The sequence below is a fragment of the Lagopus leucura genome, unplaced genomic scaffold (genome assembly GCF_019238085.1).
Source record: "Lagopus leucura isolate 7727_CA_CO unplaced genomic scaffold, USGS_WTPT01 Super-Scaffold_100008, whole genome shotgun sequence".
Lineage (NCBI taxonomy): Eukaryota > Metazoa > Chordata > Aves > Galliformes > Phasianidae > Lagopus > Lagopus leucura.
This window is the reverse complement of record NW_024962265.1, coordinates 14,776,675-14,800,123: the sequence shown is the minus strand read 5'-3', so window position 1 is coordinate 14,800,123 and position 23,449 is coordinate 14,776,675. Positions and strand designations below refer to the sequence as shown.

The 23,449-nt window shown below is 38.9% G+C and overlaps 1 protein-coding gene across 2 annotated transcripts in view; it reads right to left on the bottom strand.

The window, feature by feature from the left end:
* GRAMD4 (GRAM domain containing 4) overlaps nt 1-23,449 on the bottom strand; it is a 58,789-nt gene that overhangs the window by 11,410 nt on the left and 23,930 nt on the right. For both annotated transcript variants that reach the window (XM_042872674.1, XM_042872675.1), the window contains exons 4-14: nt 18,330-18,450; nt 10,371-10,432; nt 9,185-9,317; nt 8,696-8,721; nt 6,640-6,731; nt 5,110-5,201; nt 4,048-4,096; nt 3,109-3,180; nt 1,848-1,891; nt 1,641-1,750; nt 353-507 (exon numbers count right to left, since the gene is read on the bottom strand). In XM_042872674.1, coding sequence (XP_042728608.1) covers nt 353-507; nt 1,641-1,750; nt 1,848-1,891; nt 3,109-3,180; nt 4,048-4,096; nt 5,110-5,201; nt 6,640-6,731; nt 8,696-8,721; nt 9,185-9,317; nt 10,371-10,432; nt 18,330-18,450 — 956 coding nt within the window. The remainder of the gene's footprint in view (nt 1-352; nt 508-1,640; nt 1,751-1,847; nt 1,892-3,108; nt 3,181-4,047; nt 4,097-5,109; nt 5,202-6,639; nt 6,732-8,695; nt 8,722-9,184; nt 9,318-10,370; nt 10,433-18,329; nt 18,451-23,449) is intronic.

Below are 23,449 nucleotides of genomic sequence, written 5' to 3'. Positions count from 1 at the left end.
TTTTGACTATGAAAAAAAAATCACACAGAATGTATGTTACAGAAATAGTAATAGGAATGAATATGGATGGAATTATTTTTGTGTATTTAGCTTCATGTGATTGCCATTATTTTTGTGTGCATACGTACACGCACACTTTGATACTGGATTAATTTCTTACAAGAAACAAAGTCAATACGAAAACACTATGAATCTTCAACATAATTATAGAAATTGAACTAATAATAATTGTTAAGTTTAAATTAATCTTCCTCTTAATTGTGCTCTAGCCACTGGGGAAAAGTGGAAGGGAGAAAGGTATCTGATTTTAAGATGTTGGGGACAGAGGTACAAAATGATTTATTATCCTTACTCGTCTCGACACTGTAGCGTTAGATCTTTCTTTGAGTTGAGGATCTGTTGGGAGACTTGTCCAGATGATATAAGGAGTATCATACTTAGCTCTTAGTCTGGGGCATCGTTTGAAGATGAAATCAATAAGGAAAAACTTGATTCCAGCATAGAGTCCTGAAAAAAATAAATCACTATGGTATGCATTTGTAAAGGCACTGAGAAAATCACAGTTTTGACCATGTTTGAACAAGTTCATGAAGGAAACCAAATTATTTAAGTCTCCTCATTCACAGTGCTAAACCAGTCCTTGGTGCTACTTGGAGTCTTCTTACAATGGCAGCAAAACCTTTTTCCCCTTCCTCACCCACAGATCTCTCCCCTTCCCACGTTCTTACAAACACAAAGTTTCTTACTATGTAGAAGAGCATTGAAATAATTCAAACATACAAAGTTTATTACCAAAAACATCTTGAAAACATAATATACTTCCAGAATAGAAAACATGTCAGAGCACTAAGCTCTACAGTTACTTGCAAAAATTTATACGGCAACAGAGGGCTCTCACGTACTGCATTAACCTCTACCTTCCAGTACAGCATGTCTTATCTTACCTTCTGTGACAGAAGGTACTCTCGTGCATTCTAACAGATTAAAAAGGGCTTGAAATACTCTCTTAAGACTTCAGTGAATGAGATTCAGATCTCCTAAGAGTCAGAGCAATAAAATAATACCTCATGCTTATAATTCAATAGCTGTATCAAGCAAATCCATACATATGTTTAGGTTAACAGGGTTTAAAGGTTTGAAGTTCAGCTCCACTGAAGCTAATACTCTTCCGATCATCTCATTACCTCAAGAAAAAGACCATAAAACCAAAGATCTTGGTTCACACTCATATCTTGTCATTTTCTATTCATACCAGTTTTCCCAACCCTACCATCCTCAAGCCTTCTGTGTGTGTTTCATGTACAAGGAAGTATGAGCAAAAAAAACAAAATACAAGACTTCTTCTAAGTCTTGGAGCTGACAGTCTGAAAATCTCTCCTAAAAGCTCATCACAGACTTCCCCACTTTAAGGACTAAATGTATTCTCCAGTCTTTGTCTATTAGATTATGTATTCAGATGTGGCTTTCAGAAATGCATGCAACAAACAATGCCAAGCTCAGTGAAGACACTTTACAACACTGCATTATTTATTAATGTAGGGTATTCTTTCTTACACTCCAAAATTCCCTCTCTGAAGATCATGCTAAATTTTAAAGCATTAAGTCTAGACTTTAATAGGTCAATTATTTAATGTGTTTACCCATTGCAAGTCCAATAATCCTGTAGGGCAAAAAGCAGGATGCAATAAAAGCTGCCCATAGAACGATGTAGAGCTTCTGTGTTATTTCTGGTTGGACCCACATGAACAAGCTGAAAACAAATAAAACCAAAACTGTATTACCACGCTTTCCAGATGTTGTCTTTATTTAAAAAGGACAAAAAAAAAAAATTAACTTATATAACTTACTTTTTAATTTTTTCCAGTATGTCTGCCATCTTCCCAAAAAGATTCTGCATAAGAAGCAAGAGAATTAAATCCAATTCTTGTGTTACTTTGGAGGGTTTTTGTCCACGTATTAGAAACCAACAAAGTTATCTTACAGAATAAGCAATCCCTGAAAGTGATTTTTTAAAAAATCATTTTTTAGCCATTTACAGACTTCACAACTGAATAAATACAGCACTGAACAGCAACATTCAACAACTTCTAATTTAACACCTTGTTCTTCAATTCAAATTTGGTTATTAGAAGTGAAAGAAGTTTTTCAAACTCACTGTTATAACTGGAAACTGTTTGTATCACTGCAAAAAATTTAAATTGCCAGAATTTGGAAGCAAGGAGCTTCTGTTAGTTGGTAACAAAATGGAAACCTGGTTGAATCATTAGAGCACCGAAATTTTAGGAAGTGCTTACTGAGATTGTCAAATGTTGGGCTATTCGCTTTTTTTAATGGGATTTTTATGATACACCCTTGAAGATTCCATATAATTCTTACAGATACAAATAGACCACTTCTCTGGATTAACAGTGTTATTCAGCAACCTTCTCTAACTGATCCTTGCTGTCACAACACCTGTAAATTTCATCTTCCAAACGAACTTTGAGATGCATTCATATAAACATAAGCTGCAGTTCAACTCTATGGTTGACTCAATGAACTACCAGTGTAGCTAACCAAAATGATATAGCTGAGAGAGTCTTCCCTCATCTTTTGCCACGCAAACAGATTTCAGGCTAAGGTGGTGGTGTTTAAAAACCAGACTGTTCTGGTGACAACTGTTAACTAACACATCTAAACATGCAGCAACCTTCACCTTAAAACTTGAAGGGATAAAGTCTCAAGCTAATTTTGTGACTAGCACATTTGTGGTATGGACCTATGTTCCAGTACTTTTCTAAGATTCACTGCCTGGTCTACATTTTCAGAAACTTGACTGCATACTGTAGGGAAAAAAAGAGTCAGAAATGATTTCTCTTCCCCTTTGGACTTTGTTCTGAATCATGACTTGGAGAACGCCAACCAGTTTTCCAAAGCATTTGGCCATTTCAGAAGCTCCAGGCATCCTATTGGTAGTTCTATTGCTTGTAAGTAAAGAATGTGAGAAAAGTATTGTTTAAGCACTTGTTTTCACACCATCTGTAACAGGCTGGGTAGGTGCTCTGACCACTTCAGAACGAACCTTTTTGTTTTAGGGAAGAAGCCAAAGAGATGAGAGTAGCACAGTACCTGCGCCTTCTGAGCCACATCTAGAACAAGCTGAAACTTTTCAGACACCGTCAGATCCTCTTTTGGAGGTTCCTTGAGCAAGAAAGAGAGATAACTGATTAATTTTTGTCTCAGATGGAAGTGACATTTTACAAAACTACTCACAACAATGCGACTCCTCCACATTCTTGAAAACAATAGTTTCACTTTAAACAATCTCTAAATGTAGCAAGTTCCTCCCTTGTTTTAGATCTACAGAATATATTTTTCACTGATGGTTATCTTCAGCTATGAATGCTTTTCCTCCATGGTATATACAAATATGAGTCATACGAGACTGCAGACAAAAGACAATATGTCTTTGAAGAAATGCAGTTACAATGGCTTTCAGTCTATGCCACAGACCTAGAGTGACTTATTTCTGGTCTAGCAAGGAAATGTCATTTTTAGAAATTTTGCAACTTTTTTTTCCACTAGATTACTGATCTTTTAACAGTATTGGTAAGTCTCAGTGCACGATTTGAAATTCAAAGAACTTCATCTTACATTAGTACTTCAAACAAAAAAAAACATGTGAAGTTAGATGGCAATTCAGGTTAGAAGGGACCTTAAGAGGTCACCTAGTCCAACTTACTGCTTAAAGTAGGTTCACAAGTAATAATTATAATTCATTACAAACAAAACACAACACAAGGCTTCTTTTAAGTTCCCACAGGATCTACCTTGGCCCCAGTTATTACATGAAAGTTTATTCCAGAAATTTCAATCAAATTCAGAACATTTTATGAAGCACCCAAATATAAGAGCACTATTAGTTTCTAAGTGGCAAGAGAAAGAAGTTGTTACATCTTTATTTACACCTTATTCTTCTTTCCTGTCTCAACTACTCACACACATAGAAAGATTGTGAAAGTGCAGCTTTTAACATAGTCGCATAGACCAAACTGATCAAAGACTTACCACAGGTTCAGAAACTTCAGGCACAATACTCCACTGTATTCTCCAACCCCTAGAAGTTACGGAAATAGTTAAAGAGAGCAAGTATTTCTTTTCCATCTGCCAACATGGATTGGTTCTAAGAGGCTGAAAAGCAGTTTTCTGCAGTAAGTAAAATGGCTTTTAAAAAAAAAACACTCAAAAACCAACAAGGAGCCTACAACACGACAAAAGTAGAAGGAGCCAACCACAAGTGGCTTTAAATGCATATATATATATATTTAACAATATTAGCTAAGTAGATACTGCATGGAATCAGGTACACTGCTTGTGGATTTTATCATAAAAGTGGACTGCGTGCACAGAACAGATAATGAGGATTTTTTTGTGAGTGAACGAATTGCATAAACATATCCAGGAGCCTCTTTGGTCTTGTTAATTTTCAAAGAATGGAGCATCAGACTGCAAGTATTAAGCAAGAAATTAGAAAATGATTTTGTAAGACACACACTGAAAGGTCCCCATCTCAATTTTAAGGGGAAAAAAATCATAAGCTTATAATAGCATTTTAAAAGATATTCTCAGCACAGAAAGAAGAAAAAAGGATTTTTTAAGAAGCCTTAATTTTTAATAGAGACCAAGTATACAAATGGAAGACTCTGGATATAAGAGCCAAAGAAAAAGAATAAATTGCAATTTAGGTGTAGGTGAAAATTCTCTCTAGGAAGCTGCAGGCTTCAATATGTAAGGTGATATTCGAGATATTCTTCAATATGTAAGGTGATATTCTGAATACTGCAGGGTATTTTTATTTTCGATTCTTTAAGTATTAAGAGGTTTGTCTGAGAACACGCAGTCTCATTTATGATGACCCAAGCCGTGGCAAATAAAGATAATTCCTAAGTGCATTCAAAGATTATAGAATTAAGCAATGAAATCATAGATACTGGAGTTTGAATTCTAGCCTGTAAACTTAATTCACAATGTTAGAAAAAGTAACAGTTTACAAATCAATACAAGAACAAAAAATCCCCATTCAAGCAAAGTGTTACAAGAAAATAATCTAGTATTTAAGTACATACATACCTGGCTATGAGGTAATTTAGGGACAACCTCAAAATTGCTAAAAATAAGAACATAGGAATGGCCCAGCCATGCCATACAGCATTCATGTAAATCTGCAGATTGTGAAGGAAAAGAAAAAAAGACACAGATTACAAACTTAGGTACAGTGAGTCACTCACATTTTCCCACGGTACTGCCGGGTTCAGGAGAATACAACTCAGATCATGAATATTAATGAATTTTAGCCACTCCAGGATTGACAACAGTAATGCATTAATGAATGTAAAGCTGAAACTATAAGGCTGAACCAAATCTCCAGAGATAACACTTAAATAGCTCTCAGCTGCACAAGATCGACTATTTCCAAAGTTGCAATTATGTGAAGATGTGGGGAAAAAAAAATAATCATAAATCTTCAAGTCTGAATCTACTACATAAACATGATATGGTCTAATATCTTATAAAATCTGTAGAGTTGGAAAGGACCTTTAGAAGTCATTTAGTTCAACTCCCCTCACTGAATAGGGACACCACAGCTAGATCAGGTTGCCTAGAACCTTGTTCAGCATGGCCTTGAATGTCTTCAAGGCCAGGGATGAGCTGGACCAGGCTAGGTCAGTGAAAGAAACACTGTAGAAGAGGAAGAGCTAGGACAGTTATACCCTCACAGGGCATCAGGACAACTCACTGTTTTATTTCAGATCAATTAAATCCCAAACTTCAGTGGTGAGAAAGTCTCCTCCTCAGTATTCTTTCAGCTGTGCAGTGCAAAGTATCATTCAACAAGGCTCTATAACTTACAGAGGTGGATCATTTAATGGAAAAGTGTGTAGCATTTTCACCAAAAAGATTAATTCTGATAAAATCAGTTAGAACTACTGTTTATAATTTCCTCTGACATTCTAAATATTGTGTCTACAGCACAACCAAAGGAATTTAGATCATTTCATTAACACGTAGAAGAAAAAAGAACAAATCAAAACTCCACTAAATAGTTATGTCACAGCAGCATGCAAACTTTCTTACACTGCCCTATGGGAACACTTAAATTTAGCTCATGGGAACACTTAGATTTAGTTCACAGATCTCATGTTGGCACATTAAATGAAACTAAAATCAGGGTGCTTTGTCTCTCATCACTAAGTGTGACTCTAATCAATAGAAAAGAGCACTGATGGTGAAAGATATCTTACTATCAAGTATAGCCTCTATCAGCCTTTCAGCTCCAGAAAAAGAGAGATTTTGCAGAGGCTGCAGTAACCATCATCAGTTCACTGACCAGGGAGACAGGAAGCAAAGAATATGAGAACAATGTCCATATTGTTCCAAGTTATTTTAACAATTACAAAACAAATTTGGAATGTACAACTGAAATGGCTCTGAAATTTAATTTAAATGGCAACTACACCGTATCTTTTGTTAACTGCAATCCTACTATTTGACTTGACTTCAACGTAATCCCTCTGAATATATGGCAGTTTCAATGAATTTCCATAAATAATATATTTTAAAATAAGTTCTTATAACTTCTGGAGGAATAGCATAACTTACAATAAAGGCAATAGCAGAAGTGTAGATAGAATACCAGTCTGATAAGGCAGAAAGGTTCTTCACAAAATTAGTAACAGGTTTGGCACCTCTCTCTAAACAGAGCAGAGAAAGAACACAATTATTAGAATTAGCAGACAGTGGGGTTAAGTCACTTGTAAACATCAAACAACAAAATCAGAAAGTTAGTAAGAACACTCAAGGCATGTAAATATAAAAAAGCCGTATCAAAATTAAGGAAAACTAAAATGTAGAGACCCATCAACGTAACAACAACCAGTTCAGTAATGCATTTTCGAAAACTGAATTGTTATTCAAGATAAAAGTTATATCTAAACTCTTAAGTGCACATCAAATAAATAAATCAAGATTTGCATTATTTTTAGAAGGGTAACTCGGATGCCTACAGCAGTCTGTCCTGAGCTCTGTTCACACTGCTCCAAAGAACTCAGCATAGGTCAGCCCACTGTACTGTAAAACAAGCTAAACTAGCCTGACTGGACTCCAAGCCACCAACGAGCAATTCACTGTTACTTCAAAAAAGATGACCTCAAACCAGGTTACATATCTCTTGGCTGCACTTCTGCTGCAGTCAAACTGTTAGCAGGACTTGGCTGCTTACTCTTTCTAAGGCACAGCACAAGACCTCGCTGCCTGTCTCTCAGCTCTGCAGACCTTTGCTCTTGCTGAGTGACAAATCTGTACAGGGAAGGGCACTGCTCCCATCTGCAGACACACTCAGCCAGGCAGCGGCAGCAAAAGCAGCTCTTTTTCAACTCCCTAAAATACACTTGTCCTTCACTCTTCCTATTCCTATATGCTTTTTTACCACTTAGCTAAGCAACACAGCAAAACAGGAAGGGGCTGTTGCAAGAAGACCTTTGCTTTTTCTATTGAAAAACACTGCTTTTGCCTCTCCTACTGATAAGAGTAAATATTCTTGGAAAGGGGAGCCCAGAGGTACCCACCCTTGTTTGCAGCACAGCTCACAGCTTTGAAAGGCTGTCCTCAAGAGAGCCTGCAATTTGCTGTCCTAGTTTGTTCGGCTTGAAATTCAGCTAGCCTTGGTGCATTCCCTATGGGAAGTGATTAAACAGCCAGATTTCCTTGAGCATCAGTGACTTAAACAAAGCCGTGGATGAAACAAGTGGATGGGCAGACTCGAGGCTTCAGACAAGGCACTGACTTGAGCAATGCTTCCAGCAGTTCCTCCCATCTGCTCTGTTTCACCATCCCACACCAAATCTGCAGGGAAGGTCACCACTTGGAAAGCACTGCTGATGGAAAGGCCCTTGAGAGCTGCAGGTGGCAACCAGGCACCCCTGAACAACAGGCACCTTTGAGAACCACTCAAAGCATAAGCTCAGTACTCTTTTTTAAACTACTCAAAAGGCAAAGCACATTCACTACAAGGAACAGGTCACAGGTATGCTCCCAAAGTACTGGTATTGATTCTAAGGATACTAAAATCACAATTATACTGAGATTAAAGACCCTTATGCGCCTCCCATCGACAATACTATAAAGATTTGAGGCACAAAACAGCCTTTTTTTTTCAAGCTGTAGCAATTCTTGGTTGTACAGAACTTCTAGAGGGTTTAACTACTTAGTTTAACCTGCCACCACCCATCCTTCACCTTCCAATACACCTCACTAAGAGAAAAAATTCAAGACCCACTCATAGACTAACCTATCCTCCTTTGAAAGCATAAGCTAAAAGCCCAGCAAGCAAACTGCAAGGAGCTTGGGAAAAAGTATGTGGGCAGCTCAGGAATAAGCATCTTGCCACTGTAGAAATAACCTGTTCTCACTTGTTATGTGCTTTCACATTTTAATTAGCACTACATTTTTACCACTGAGATACTTTGTGCAATGCTAGATGCTAGATTTAAGGCAATTTAAGTTACTTTGCACTCCAAGCACTAATGCAGGATTTCAGAACCATTCCTGCTTTTGAACAGGCAGAAGTATTTCTAAACTTCATACGTTGCATGCAGCAGTCCTCGCAATAAAATCACTAAGAACTACTTGCAGAAATTGAAGTACTTTTAATACTTACTTAATCTTCTCATATTTTCAGTCAACCTGAAAAAAATCAATAAAAGAAACTTGTTAAAAAGACAACAAGTGAATTATATCGAAATGCAGTCATGCTCCCCTGGTCTCTGGAACACTGCTCACAGTTATAAATTAAACGTTTGTACATCTAGCTTCATTCTTGCCTCTTATGAAATGTGCTTCTAGTAATATAGGCTATCTTGCATCAAATCAAAAATTGAAATGTAAAAGCTCTGCAGCCTAACTAAGCCTTAGCCCACATTTTGAGAAGTGCATGGCAGAGCCTGCTAAACAATTCTTCTACCTAAGGTTGCAGATGGAGTTTTGTGTTTCATCCAAGGTACTCACAAACCATTTGAGATAGCTTTAGTTTAATTACTCCTGATACAAACACTTGCTCATATCATCTAAAAGGTGCTGATTTTTTGTCTTTGAAGAGAAGCAACTTGTAAAAACCCAACAATTCCTTTCAATCATGTTGGAGATTTACCTTCTAGCACTAAGTGGCTCCTCTGTTTCCACTGTGTTCTCCTCTGGTTGAAATCTGAAGTCCTCAACATACTCCCCAAATTTGTCACAAAACCACTTCTGGAGTCTTGAACATACAGTGTGACTACATTTATCTACAAAACAAAGAAGCACTCTGTATCAGGATATTACTAGAAAACATCTTTGTATAAAACCTCATGTGCTCCGTATGCTGTTTTTGGTAAGATAGTATTCTTTGTAACAGCATTTCTGTCTTTCAGTAACACTTCTCCTGGAAGTTCACTATGTGATTTAGTTCTGCCATTTCACAGAAACAGAGACTATGCCATGCTTGTAAAGATGACTGAAGAAGATTCCTGCATCCAGCACAAGTTTTGCTGTAAGTACAGCACATGGGAACACCTCACTATACAACTACAGAAATTACTGAAACACTCTTAACAGATGAGAACTTTTAGCAAACACTAACAAACTTTTTGCTGTGTTCTGTTAACAAAGGTCTGACTCAAATCTCAGCACTCCTGTTGTGCTGATGGGTCATCCAGAGAAAAGGAAGTGTAAAGCAAAACACTCCTGAGCAGAGAATAGGATGATCACCTTACAGCTATGCTAATTTGACAGGAAAAGGAGATGGAAAGCAACGAAGTACTGCATGCTTTCTTTATGCTGGTTTCAGTGGAAGTACGTAGCAGGATTAGGCAGTGCAGATGAGAGCAGAACACTCATCTTTTGTGTTGTCTCTACCTCAGAAAATCACTTTCTAGCAGCATTCTTCGGAAAGAAAAGTCAATAAAACAGTGTAAAAGAGGAGATGAGTCACAGCTCCCCTTTAGATATTGAAAGGCTGCTATCGGGTCTCCCTGGAGCTTTCTCTTCTCCAGGTTGAACAGCTCGACATGCAAAAAGTCAGACAACAGATTTCATTACATTCCTGAAGGTCGTCTAATTAAAAATATATATATATCCTTATTCAAGCATATAAAATCATCTACAAAAACTAAAAGCAGAATCATATGCAGACGTAAGAATCTGCTCAGATGCTCTTACTACTTGGCTTCTTCAAAAGTCTGATTCATGACCAAGCAAGTTTTCCCATAACATCTTATTTTCTGGAAGAGCTTCAAAAGAAACGAGTGGAAAGAAAACGAACTGCATCAAACTGCTAGTACAGATCTGACCAAGATTACCTGCTCCATTGGCCTGTGTCTGTGGCTTTGCAGGTTGTTGAGCTGCAGATACCTCCTCAGCTCTGCAAAGAAAAACAGAAACAATGCAAAATCCTGCAAGTTAATTAAAGAGAAAACCAAACGTGCGTCCTCTTGCAGGATTAAAATTATCACAGTACGCTGCATTCAGGATCCAGGGAAATATCACCATGTAACGGATAAGTGTAGTTTAGCCATTTTCTGTCAGCAACCACTCAGCCTGATCTTTTAACAAAATATTTTAGTATCATTTGGTTGCATTACTTATGTCTTTGCATTTTATGTTTATTGCAATGCTGCCAGAAAACTCTTCAGAGCCCTGACTCTTCCCACAGCAATAAATGAAAAGGGATTCCATACTGCAAGCTGATAACCACAGTACTCAAACAATACCACAGTTTATTATATGACCCTTGAATTCTGCTGCTGTTAGTACAGTCAATACCACTCATCTTCACAGTGAGAAGAGCAGATACCAAGAATTATTTCAAATGATACATTGTTAGCTCTCAGTGCGCAGATGCCAAGCCAAGATGAAACTGTATTAAAAAATAAATAAATGCAAAATTCATGTATCAGTGTGAAAAACAGAGATGATAATGTTCCAAAGCCACACAACAAGAATCAGGCATCACTGGTTTCATCTTTCAAGACAGATCAAGAATAATGCTCTCATTCTTAAAACCACGCGTTTTGGAAAACAAGAACCATCTGGCCATTCTGCACACGTATAAGGCTCCACATCTGCAGGATCCATAGCCTCCAACTGCTAAAGTGTCTTGAGAACACTTCCAGCATCAGTTCATCAGCCTTTAGCCATCCATGCAGACATGCTACAGAAAGATTTCTCTAATGAAGAAGCAGCTTTGCAACAGAACAGCTGCAGCAAGCTTTTTGTGACACAGAACTGTATAACCAAAAAGGTTATTATTCAAAACAATAACATGTTAGCTGTGTACTTTCACTGACACCTATTTAAGGAGACAAGGTAGGTGCTTTCAAATGTTCGTTCCATCTCTCACTCCTCAGGAAAGGAATCAAGTGGGACGGATGCAGGTCAGCAAGAGGAGATCACAGTGCATAGGCAGGTAACAGAATATAGATGGGTTTATAGGCATCTTGCCTTTCTTCCAAGAAGTACATTAGGTAAAATCTCACTGTATTGTCTGCACATGGCAAAGGCTTCTGTGAATTTGTGCATTCTGACTCATTAAGATGGAAAAATGACAGGGCTAATTACAAGCACTCCCCATACATAATGGATTTTCTACGTTCCTGTTTATTTCTAAAAGGAACATTTAGAAATAGTTTATTGATTTGTAAAGTAACTGGATGTCAGTCAAGGTGAACTCAATGGTTTCATCTTTGAAAACCACTTGTTTTCACCCCTCTGCAGATCTTTTCCACACTGTTTCTATATTTGCAGCAACTCTTCAAATTTTCTCAGAAGTAATCTAAATACCAGCAGGTTTTTTTTTTCCCCTAACTAAACTTCCACTTGTGTTTCTCTGCAATTTTTCCCCAGTTCTGTACAGCCCTGAGTTCTCCACCCAGACATTCCTTCTCCTTGCGCCTTCTCACACATGCATCCAACTCCATCCCTCTAAAGACAACAAGCACTGAATGTGATCAAATTTGCACAGATTATTGCATAGCAGTGTCTTTCTCCCAACACACTTCTACAGTGACTCCATACACGTGGGACATTTTTAGTCACCGTCTGTCACTGCCACCACGTATCGCTGAAAACTCATTTTGGTAGGAAGGCCACAGTCATTCACAGGCAGGTTCCCATTGCTTGAGCAGCGTCCTGGGGGGATGTCACACCTGAACAGCTCCGGTGACAGAATGGAGATGGGATCCCACCATCAACAACCATCAGAGCCTTCAGGCTGGGTCTTCCTTTGACATGCTGGGATCTATTTTCAGAAGCAGCTCAGCGTCATTACTCTCTATGTTAGTTGGAAAAAAGTCAAGAAAGATCTCATCCAGCAACAGTCTGGAATACCAGGCTTACTGCCTTCCTCAGTAGCACACCAGAGTCTGGCTCTGGCCATTCCTGGTGGTTTTTCCATTTGTTCATTTTTTGGCACTGTTTTACTTGCCATCTGCCTCTCACTCTTTCCCCATGAAGAACATGACCTTTATGAATCACCAGGTTAATGACAACTCATTACTGCACCTGTGAATCAGGTTATAATTAGCCATCTCAGACAAATTTGGTTCAGGAAGCTCAAAATTCATTCTTTAGGCTTGAAAACCCATTGGGAAGCCCAACTCACTACAGCAAGACCCCTGATGGGCAGGAATCATCCTTCCTACAGTTTCTGAACCTCTTCTCATGCCAGAGACCAATTAGAAGGCAGGAAAATATGAACTGTCTTTGAAACAACACAGAAGGTTGTGTTTTGCTGCAGACTTCCTAACTGCAGCCTGTACAGAAGAAAACAAGCTGCATTAATGCCTCTGTGAGCGTGCTTTCCACCCAGAAAAAAAGCTGTGGTCAGTAAGGCTAACTGGCCATCCTCCTGATGGAAGGGCATGTTTATGCAACTACAGATTGAACCCACTTAGAAGCAAAGGCTGATTAAAACAGGAAATAGCAAGCTACAGCTAAGAAAAGATGAGCACAAGTGTGGGAATTCTTTTATACACACGTGGCAGGGAAGCATGGATGTTAGAGCTGCTCATGATGAGTACATGTGCAATGTTTAAAAATGACAAGCACACATCAGTGAGGCTTCCACTCAATTCTGCCCCACAGAAACACACAAAATGGTGCCAAACTGTTATTTTCATAGCCATATGACCCAAATGTTTAGGGAACCTTGATGCTGAACTGCTGCTCGTTTATCGTATCTAAATATTTTTGCTTTGTGTGTCTTTAGCCTTGACTACAGCTGTGAGTTGAACTGAATGTGAATCAAAAGAATCTTTCCAAAAAACTACACGAAGACCTGACCTACTGCACACAGCCTTACAACAGCTACAGGGCTGTTCTCAGCCATGTGCACTCTTCCTACAGACTAGCTCTAATACTGAGCTCACAAACCCATCATCATTCCTTTGACAGCTTTTCTGAAGCCAGTTTTGTCTCTGTTGGATCTCAAAGAAACACATGCACACTTCCATGGAAAGCACCTTCCAATAACAGAAACAAAAATATTATGCAGAAATGAGGTATTTTCATGGCTCAGTTTAAAGACAAATCAGTCAGATATACATGGCATCTCAACCAGAGGGGCTGTTACATACTTGAGTTAGAATACTTTCACGTTTTCCATTTCCCTCCCATTAAAATACACCAAATACTTTAGGACGCTTTGTCCTTCCCACACAGATATTCCCACATTTTACATGGCTAATACAGTTTGTACTTTCAGAAACAAAATAAAAGCTCTCAGAAGAACTGTTATCAACTCAAAGTTATGCAAGATCTCATCTAAATATCTGTGGCCAGAGAAAAACAACAAAAAAAAAACAACAAAAAAAACCCACAACACCCCAAACTACTCTTTACAGGAGGTAGATTTGGTGACAGGCTGATAAGTTAAAAATAATGAGAAGGACAGTTCAGCCAGATGGATTTGTTAGCAATCCCAGCGCAGTACCACTGCCAAAAACCTGACCTGGGTGTCAGCTTCTTGCTACCTGTGTGCAGTCCCAGCCTAACAGGTACCTTTCCAGTGGAGAAAGTCTTCAGTGAACAGCTATTTTCACTGTCATGCAGAGCATCTTCTCAAGGGATGCCATTCAGCAAGGGGCCAGTTAGTCAATAAAAATGCACAATACAGAAGAAACGGTGGCTTATGTCAAACCACTGTCTATTCTTCTTAAAAATAGCTCAAGAGATTCATATGAGACACAGCTTGCTGGTAAGTGTTGTTACAGTACTTCGTATTTTTTATTGTGTGACAGAGCTGGAAACAAATTGTAAAACAAGGCAGCAACAGCCCACAATTTACACTAAACAAGCATTACTCATACAAGACTATTCCAGATTATTTATGCATTGTTCCACCAGTAAAATGTTACTGGCTTCAGCTGTTGCACCAAATGCTGGGCTGTCTCAAAGTGTCTATGGAAAACTTGAGCCGAGGGCCTCTTTCTGAATGCTCAGACATACAGTGAACACTGCAACAAACAAATGCAAATCCAACTAAACATCCCCTTCTTCCACTCCTCCCTACAAACAATTTGATGAAATAAGCCCATGCTCTACACACAAAAAGTATGTCATTAACCCATTGTTCTCTCCTTGTTGCACACTTTGCATGTATTTATACAGCTGCGTGTACTGATCTGCTTCACACATAATTCTGAATACTGGAATAGCTAAAATAATTTCTTTCTCCTTACAATATAGCTTGATTTGTTTTTCATTAGTAGTTCACTTCTGTAAGCAAAGAGGATACATGCAAACATTTTTATAAACATACTACTTGAAGATGACATGGAAACTTAACTGAGACTTGGGCAAATGTTTCTGCTGATGTAAGTACAAATAGTGACTTTCCAAGGCAAATTCACTTAATAAAATTAAGTTGCTAGCAGATATATATTTAGCCTACTATATGCTTGATTGTGTCAACACTGTCTGTAGTAATAACAGAGGTATTTTAAAATGCCTATAGTAAAGTGCAAACAGATAAAAAGCAGTGGAAAAGAATTTCACACAATGAGCACGGTGTAACAAAAAGCCTAGGTAAACCAATTTTTCTTCTGAGTGTAAACTGGAAAGCAGTTTCAATATATTTTTTTTGCTGTTGTATAAATGTCTGCCCAAAAAGACTGAAATGTTAGCAACACGAATCAGAAAAAGACTTGGATAAAATGGGTAATTGGCTGAATGTAAACCTCAAGTGCAAGCCAAGTTCAAAGGGCTAGTGTAATCCTTAAGATATCTAAATGGGAATACAGCATTGAGGGGCAGAGGTCATGCCACATTAGTTTAATAGTGGCACACTTGTTAGAGATTTTCTCTGATTATGGTTATCCACAACCCAACACAACAGATGTTGACAGTTCGAGAGAAAACACTGAGAGCTGAAAAAAAGCCCAAACATTTGATAAACAAAGACCAAACTCTTTTCTCTGTAAAATGCTCATACTTGCAAGTCACAGTCAGACCCTTATTTGGCCAATATCAGATCCTGGGACACCCCCATTGCTTCCTGTAAAGAGCAAGTCCACACACAGGACGGTGGGCACTTCCTACAGAGGAAGCCCTTGTCCTTCTTCAGAACTCTCAGTTAGAATGGAATAATTCTCCCCCTTCTGTGATGGGCATGAACCCAGGTGTTCCCCTCTCAGAAGAAAGCCTAAGGTCCAGAGTTGATGGTACAACCAGTACTGTACTCAGCTGTACGGGATTTGCTTACTTTCAGCTGGGATGGAATTGTTTTCTTCAAAGTGTCTGGTATAATGCTATGTTTTGGTTCTAGAAGAAAAACAATATTGATAACACACCATTGCTTACAGTTGCCCACTAAGCAGCGCTGTACAGGGCCAAAAAGGCCCAAAGAGCTGGAAGGGAACAGAATTAGGATAGCTGACTTAAACTGGCCAAAAGGATATTCCATGCCATATGACATCAAGTGGAAGGAGTTCTGGAGGTGGTGGGAGTTCATCTCTCTCTATTCTGCTGCTTGGGGGTCTAGTTGGGGGATGACAGGCAATTGCTTGTGCATCACTTGCTATACACATTTTTATATACATAGTGATAACTAGTTTCCATTTCTCTATCTCAGTAAATAGTTTTATCTCAACCCACCAGTTCTAGTTTGTGTTGTTTTTTTTTCTTTAATTCTCTCCCCTGTCCCACTAGGAAGCAGGGGAGTGAGCAAATGACTGTGTGGTGCTGCCTGGTTGAACCACAGCAGGTAGCACAGTAGACAAAAAGGTGCCCTGAAGCATCAGTTTCACCTACTAACATTCACACTTTATAATGCTGTTATGGGGCAAACAGATATTCTCAGCATGGGAACAGGTCCAACTTTGTCCCTCTTCCACTGTTCCCAGCAGTTCATTCAAACAATGAATCTTCAGTCTAGACACTAAATGGAAGTTACATGTGCATGCAGCAAAGCCAACCAGCACAGGAGGTGAAAAACGGTCTCCTACTTCACAGCTCTGAGAGCAACCATAAAACCATAGAAAAAATTCCCAAAACAGAACCATGCAGGTCACATTTCCAGTGCATGACCACAGGACTGGCTTGCAAGGACCTCACAGAGCCTCTTCTAAGCATACAGCGTGGGTCAGGACTGCACATGGACCAATCCTGCATGGAACCAGTGATTTTGACAAAACATCAGCCAAAATAAAAAAAACTAATGCTGTACTAGGTTTTGAGAGTAAGAGAGTAAGAGTATTTCATCTGCCATATAAAAGCCTCGGTGAACCTACAGTGTGAACACAGACTTTTCATCTTAAGACAGAAGAATTAAAGAATAGTAACTGAAGCACTGAAGGGAAACACAGGAAAATCTGGAACTCTACAGTCTGCAGAAAAGAGTAAGTGACCAAAGGTAATACTTAAGCTGAATGCTTAACAGTTACTCACTTCTGTGATTAACTCAACTCTAAGTAGAGACACTAGGAAATGTATTAAAGAAACAAACTCCCACAACTGCTTCTTCGTAGTTAACAGTGAACTTCTGAACTACTTCCATAGCTTAGCATAGACTACTGAAAGCAAGTAAGCTCACATACTCTCCATAAACATCTCCCATCCCCCTGCAACAGAATACTGGGTGTAAGGGCAGCTGGCCTAACCATAAAAGGATTTTTATGCTCAGCATATGTACTGCAGGAAGTAGCTAGTGAAGTCTGTATAGTATTGGAAATCTCATACCCAGAGCAAAAAGTTTTGCCAGTTTGCTCTTGCCTGTAACCTCCAAATAGCTGGCAGCGTTTACTCTGCACAATTACCAACTCAGCTTGCACTATTTAGTGATGACTGTAGCTGATGTTGAACCACAGCTCCAAGTACTCAGCCAAGTAACCTTAGCTATGCTGAGGACAACAACGCAGGCAAGCGAGTTAGACCATCAGGGTCACCAAGCATCTGCTACAGTTCTAAGATCTAAAGTCTCCATACAGACAGGCAGACTAAGAAGAGACATCATCAAATGTGTTGCCTAGTAGCATCAGGGGAAATGTCTTCAAAACTGTACAAATTTAGGAGTATGGGGAGGGACATAGTCCTCACTGCAGTGGCAAGGAAGGCTCAAATTTCAGCCACTTCCACACATTAAGGACTGTGGTGTGGTACTGGGATGTCCTTGCACTCACCAGAAGAGGAGTAGCACTGACTGGGCAGTCAGGAGATGACAGTGTTTGAAGAGGCAACATATATCCATCAGCACGGCACAGGCTGTGTCATTCAGCATCACACAGTGCATGCTGACAGCTCCATGCAGGTCAGACCCCAGAGATGATAGGAAGAACATTCCAACCAGACAACTGCCAGGACATCTCTGTTGCTATGACAGTACGTATGGTCAAGTAATATGGGAGTACTGCTCTGTACAAGTTGTACTTTTATAGGAAAGGACAGCTTCTTTTTCTGTGAACCACTCGTTTATTTTAAGAGTCTAAACTGGAAATGGATATTTTCACCCAAACTTTCATTCAGTTTGAGACCTCAAGTGGCTTTCAGCAAAGACATTTCTCTTACCCTTCTTTAAGTACTCACTGACTTCATGTTCTAGTTTTCACTTTCCCTGCCTCTTTAAAGCCCTTCCCTTAATGTTTCAGTCTTTGTTTCATCACTCAGCTTCCTGATGTACTTTTACAGGAAAACATAGCTTCTCTCTCCGTGAATTACTCATCTAAGTGAGTCTAGGCTGGTAATTGATGTTTTCACCAAAACTCCTCATTCAGAGAGTCTGAGACCTCAAGTGGCTTTCAGCTATACAGTGAAGACATTTCTCTTACCTTGCTTTAAGCACTTCATTGACTTTTTGTTCCAGTTCTAGCCTCCTCTGTCGTTCCTTTTCTAGTTCTTGCCTTAATGTTTCAGCATTCGTTTCTTCTCTCAGCTTCCTGAGTTCCTCCTCTGTTAAGTAGGATAGAAGAAAAACATTTTGTTATTTTGAAGAACAATAAACCCTAAATATGGCAAATAAGATTTTTTTTGTTGTTTTCTTGTCGTTTCCATTTGGGCTACAGCAAATATTTTCACCATAAAAAACAAATAATTGAGATCTGGAATAACTTCACAAAAAATGCACAGGTATACCATGTACAAAACATTCCATTCTAACTGTTAAAGCAAGTAGAAAAATGACTTCAAAGTTCTCCTCTACAGATACATCCTTTGGTACAAGCTACCTTTAGCTAAATAAAGCTTGACATCTCCTTCATTCCCCACAGAAATAATCAGCAGGAAAGGCTATTTGTTGCTCATAAAATAAAATAATAAAAAAAATCTGTTCCTCCTTTTCCTCCCATGTGTATGGGTAGGAAAAAACAAACACACACTCATGAAGTTATCCAATGCTATATAATTCTCTGTCAACAACTGGCACGCCAGTATTTTCATTCAAGTCAGGTGGATGCATTACAGACTTGAGTACAGCACAGAACAGGTTATGGGATGAGGAACTGAGTTCAAGTTTCTATTTTTTTCCAAGGTTACAGTGTGCCTGACTAAATTCCAAGAAATTATGTATGTATAAACACACCTATATATACACAAATATACATATTCTCTTTCATGAACTATCAACTATGCATAAGACTTTTTTGTGGCTAATTAGCTTTGCTTTTTGTCACTGACAGTATCTTTGTCATGATCTTATTTTAGTCTAGAGCTACAACAGACTTGCTGTCACCAATCACTTTGCCAAGATAGGCACTCAAGAGACGTGACAAAAAGAAGACTGGGAATCTCTTTTGTTCTTTCCTTTTTTTAAATGACAAAATTACTCTATTTTTTGTTCTCTGGGCTGCTGAGTTTTTTAGCTCAGTCTTGGCAGTAAGTAGAACAGCAGGTGTATTTCAGGCTTATAGCAAACCAGAACAGAAATACTTGCTAATTCTACTATCTCCACAGACACAGGAGTTCAAGCTTTACCGTTTTACACGAGTCAACAGATTATGTTCTACCCTACAGCAACCTGTTCTGTTTCTTTTTATATAGTCTTGTAAATTTGTGGTCAATCTGACAGTTTTGATATCTGAACCTTGTCACTTCAATCAGCATGTGCCTTGAGGAGGTCACAAGTCCCACTGCAAGTATTCAGAAGATCTGATAAACTCTCTGCCCCCACTGCACGAGGGGCTCCTGCAGCATCTCCCATCATTTTATCTGCTGTGCCAGTTAGCTGGTGGCAGATTATCCATATTCCTGCCACACTAAGAGGTTTAGAGCACAGAATTAGGAGAGAAAAACATGAAGTGAGAGAACAGCACAATGCAATGTGTTCCACTGGGAGGCTACAGGTTGTAATCCAGCAAACAGGAGTGTGCTGTCATTTCACCACTGATGCTTTGTTAACAGCCCCAGAAAGAAGTCATGAAGCAGAGAAGTCAACTTGTCCTCTAGCAAAAGAACTCCAGATTTATTCTCAAGACTATACTATGCTATATCATAATATGATACAGAAGGAAATCTCCTGCTGTTGCAGCAGAGATTGTTTGCCCTGTAGATAAAGATACAGGCATAAGGGCACATCTTTTTACACAGAGCTGTTTCTAATTACATGTCTACAAGCAATTTGAATTCCAGCAAGAAAACTGTGCTTGCAATTAGCCTTTCCTACACTTTCGAGAGTTTGCATTGCTGCATAACAAGAGCATGCATTCAAATGAACGGAAGCAGTTCTTGTAATTCAAATACACTGGAGCATGTGCAATATTACAAAAGGTTCCAGAGGGAAGATTAATTTCTCAAGACCATTAAAGGGAAAAAAATTCTTTGATAGCTATTTGAAAAATAAAAACTGAAAAAAAGAGGAAATGAATAAGCATTTTGTGTACACAAGAAAACCACAAGTAGTATAAATTAACCTCAGTGCTCTTGAAAGCCTACACAGATCTTCCAGCTTTCATAATCCTTCTTGTTCTGATTGTACTGTGTCTCATCCTATTAAAAACAAAACAAAACCCAGAAACTTGAACACTGGGAGGACAAGAAGAGCCAGATAATTATTTTATGCAAAGGAGGCAGAGTAAAAGGGTGCACAATGAACAAGACAGAACTCCTATAAAACAAGGCAAAAAACACAGCATCTGCTAGTACTCCTTAACTTTCAAGTATGCAACTTTGCAATTTAAACCCACCTCAGCTCTGCTCGTTCCATTCTTTAAAGCAGCATTTGTTGCTGCTTTGGCAGCAGTATGGGTCTGGCGTTGTAAAATCTCCGTGTCTGGTGAGTTAAATACGCCAAGTTTGCTAAGCAACAGAAACCACCACAGAGGATAGAGAAAAGAAGAAGAAAAAAAAAAGAAAAAAAAAAAGAGCTGTTCTTCCTTGCTCTCTGCCCTGAAATAATCTACAGTTTGGCTAAACTGAACTGAAATTCTCAAGTCCCAGGTGCTCCTCCTGCAAAGCAACCAAATTGGCCACAAAGACCAGAACCCACGAACTCTAGAGCAGAGCCCACAAGATAACACCATGTCTTCCCATTGAGCTTTACAGATGTGTATTCACCATGATGATGAGAGAAGTGCACTCCTTGGAGTTTACCCTCAGACAGCCAAAGTCCAGTGCTCTCCCTCCCCCACTACCCCAAAGGGGTGCACACAAAGAAGGCTGTGCTTCAGGTCCAAGATTAATCCATTTCCCTCCCAGGCACATCAGTCACAGCTCCCAGTCTCCTGCTGTATATGACATTACAAGAGATTCGGGGTATGGCTCAACCAGACATGGAGATGCGACCCTCAAAAATGCTTTAAAGACTCTCCAAGTAAAGTGAAGTTTCTGGATGCTGCTTGCTGCATTTTTAAAAATGAGCTTTAGAAGTCTGCAAGGAGTCAGTCATCTAAATTTAAAGATTTAACATTTCCAGAAGCTTAGTTGCTCTCACCCAGTCACTCAAAGACAAGCTACCCAGTATTTCAATGCAATGCAGCTATCATTTCCCACCATGCCATCAGCCTTTACAGCTATTGAAAAAAATCAGTTTCCCTCTCAGGACAGACAGAAACATTTTGCTGAAAACCCCATAAATACTGTATATCTATATGTCTAGTTCAGAGAGAACAAAGAAAGCACAGCCACATTTGGGAAAAGAAGATGCTATGTTAGGCTGGGAAGGCATTACACAGTAAGTTGGCTTTCTAATTCAACACCGCAAGTGCGGTAAAGCGGATGTTTCCTTTAATAAGGGGATTGGAGGTGGATTAGGGAGACTCCCAGTAGCTATTTTACATAATAGCTTTCCTTTGGAGGCCTACAGGTATGCAGCAAAATCTCCCTGTGAGACAAAGAGAGAAAAAATTGCTTCCAGAGCAGAGCCTAGAGAGAATACTGAAAATTGGTGTTTATGGATACCGTCAGCTCAGCGTTAAATCAAATCAGACAAAGTTAAAATAGCAGAAGTGCCAAATAGCATTGGATGTATCCTGCCACATTTACATGGGGAAGCACCAGTGCTTAATAAGACAGGAATAACTCTTCTACGTCTATGTTAATTATGGCAAATCTCCCTTTAACCCCTTGAACAATTACTGGAGTTCAAGTATGTAGTCCAATAGGTAATGAACGTGCTAAATCTCAACAACACACTACCAAAGTGGATCTCAGCACCAGTGCTAGAAGCTATCTCCAACACATGCACCTTCTGCCTTTGCCTGACTCCCAGTTCCTCCAGACAGCCAGACTATTAAGTGTGTCCCAGGTAAGCCAGTACAACATAGCAGACAAAAATGTTAAAAATCTGAAAATACATATATTTTTATTGTCATAGACTTTGAAGTGCTTTTATTCTTTATCCTGAACTCCAGCAATAAATAGCATAGTAGAAGACATGGAAGCGTTTCACCATTTGTCATAAAGTAAAGCCACATTCTAAGAACACTTTCTGCTGTCTGAGCAACAAGTAGTGATGAGGAAAGACGTACCAAAAAAATAACTACTTAGGTTGGTAGGTAGGTCTTTTTTTTTTTTTTTTTCCTACTTTTTATGGTGATGTTGTGATTTATTCTGTATCGTGGAGGCAAGTTCCCAATCCACAGCTACAAAAGGATACAGCTGAAGTGTGAACTAATTATTTACCAGTTCTCCTTTGAATCCTTCCCTTCCCTCCCGAAAGCTTCTGTCCTTTTCACCACAGACTCGAGAGCCATGGAGACTCCAAAGCCTTACTACACCTCTATCCATAAGACTTCAAATAATGTACTAACTTTTGATACCAGACAGTGCCAGACATTCTAATTTTTTGCATGAGAAATGCTCAGGAAAGAAAAGGGCTTGACTAAGATACTGTTCCAGCAGCTTCACTTTATTAGCTGTCCTTTGTTCTTTAAGTCACCTCTTCAATTTATGAGCTTTCAAGTCAATACAGAATTTTTTGAGCATGGCACGCAGGCTCTTGTTCATATTAGGCAAAGTGCACAGCTAATGGTGGTGATAATGCTGAAAAACAGTGCTTTGTAGCTGAGAATTTGCTTTGTCAAATAGCACTATTTTGCTCTTTGTAGCTGTTTGAATTTTCATGGAAACAAATAGGATGCATTACTTTTGGAGCAACCTACATACTTCCAGTATGTTGCAACTACAGTTCCCTCTTTTTACAAGCACAGTTTAAAATATCAGTCAATGCATTCTTGAGAGCAAAAAAGAGTCATTTAAGGGTTCAGATTGATTTATGGAACATTCAGCAGTTAGTGCCACAGTAACATTTGATACCGCAAGCATAAAATTTTTGTCATGTTAGGTTGTTTTTTGGTGTTTGCTTTTTTTTTTAATCACAAGACATTCAGTGCTGAGGAGTCTTAGCCGAGCAAAGAATTTGTATGAATAAATTAAAAAACCAATCAAACAAAAAAAATCCAAGACCTCTCATGATCTGCCCAAGGAGGTTGCGGATGCCCCATCCCTGGAGGCATTC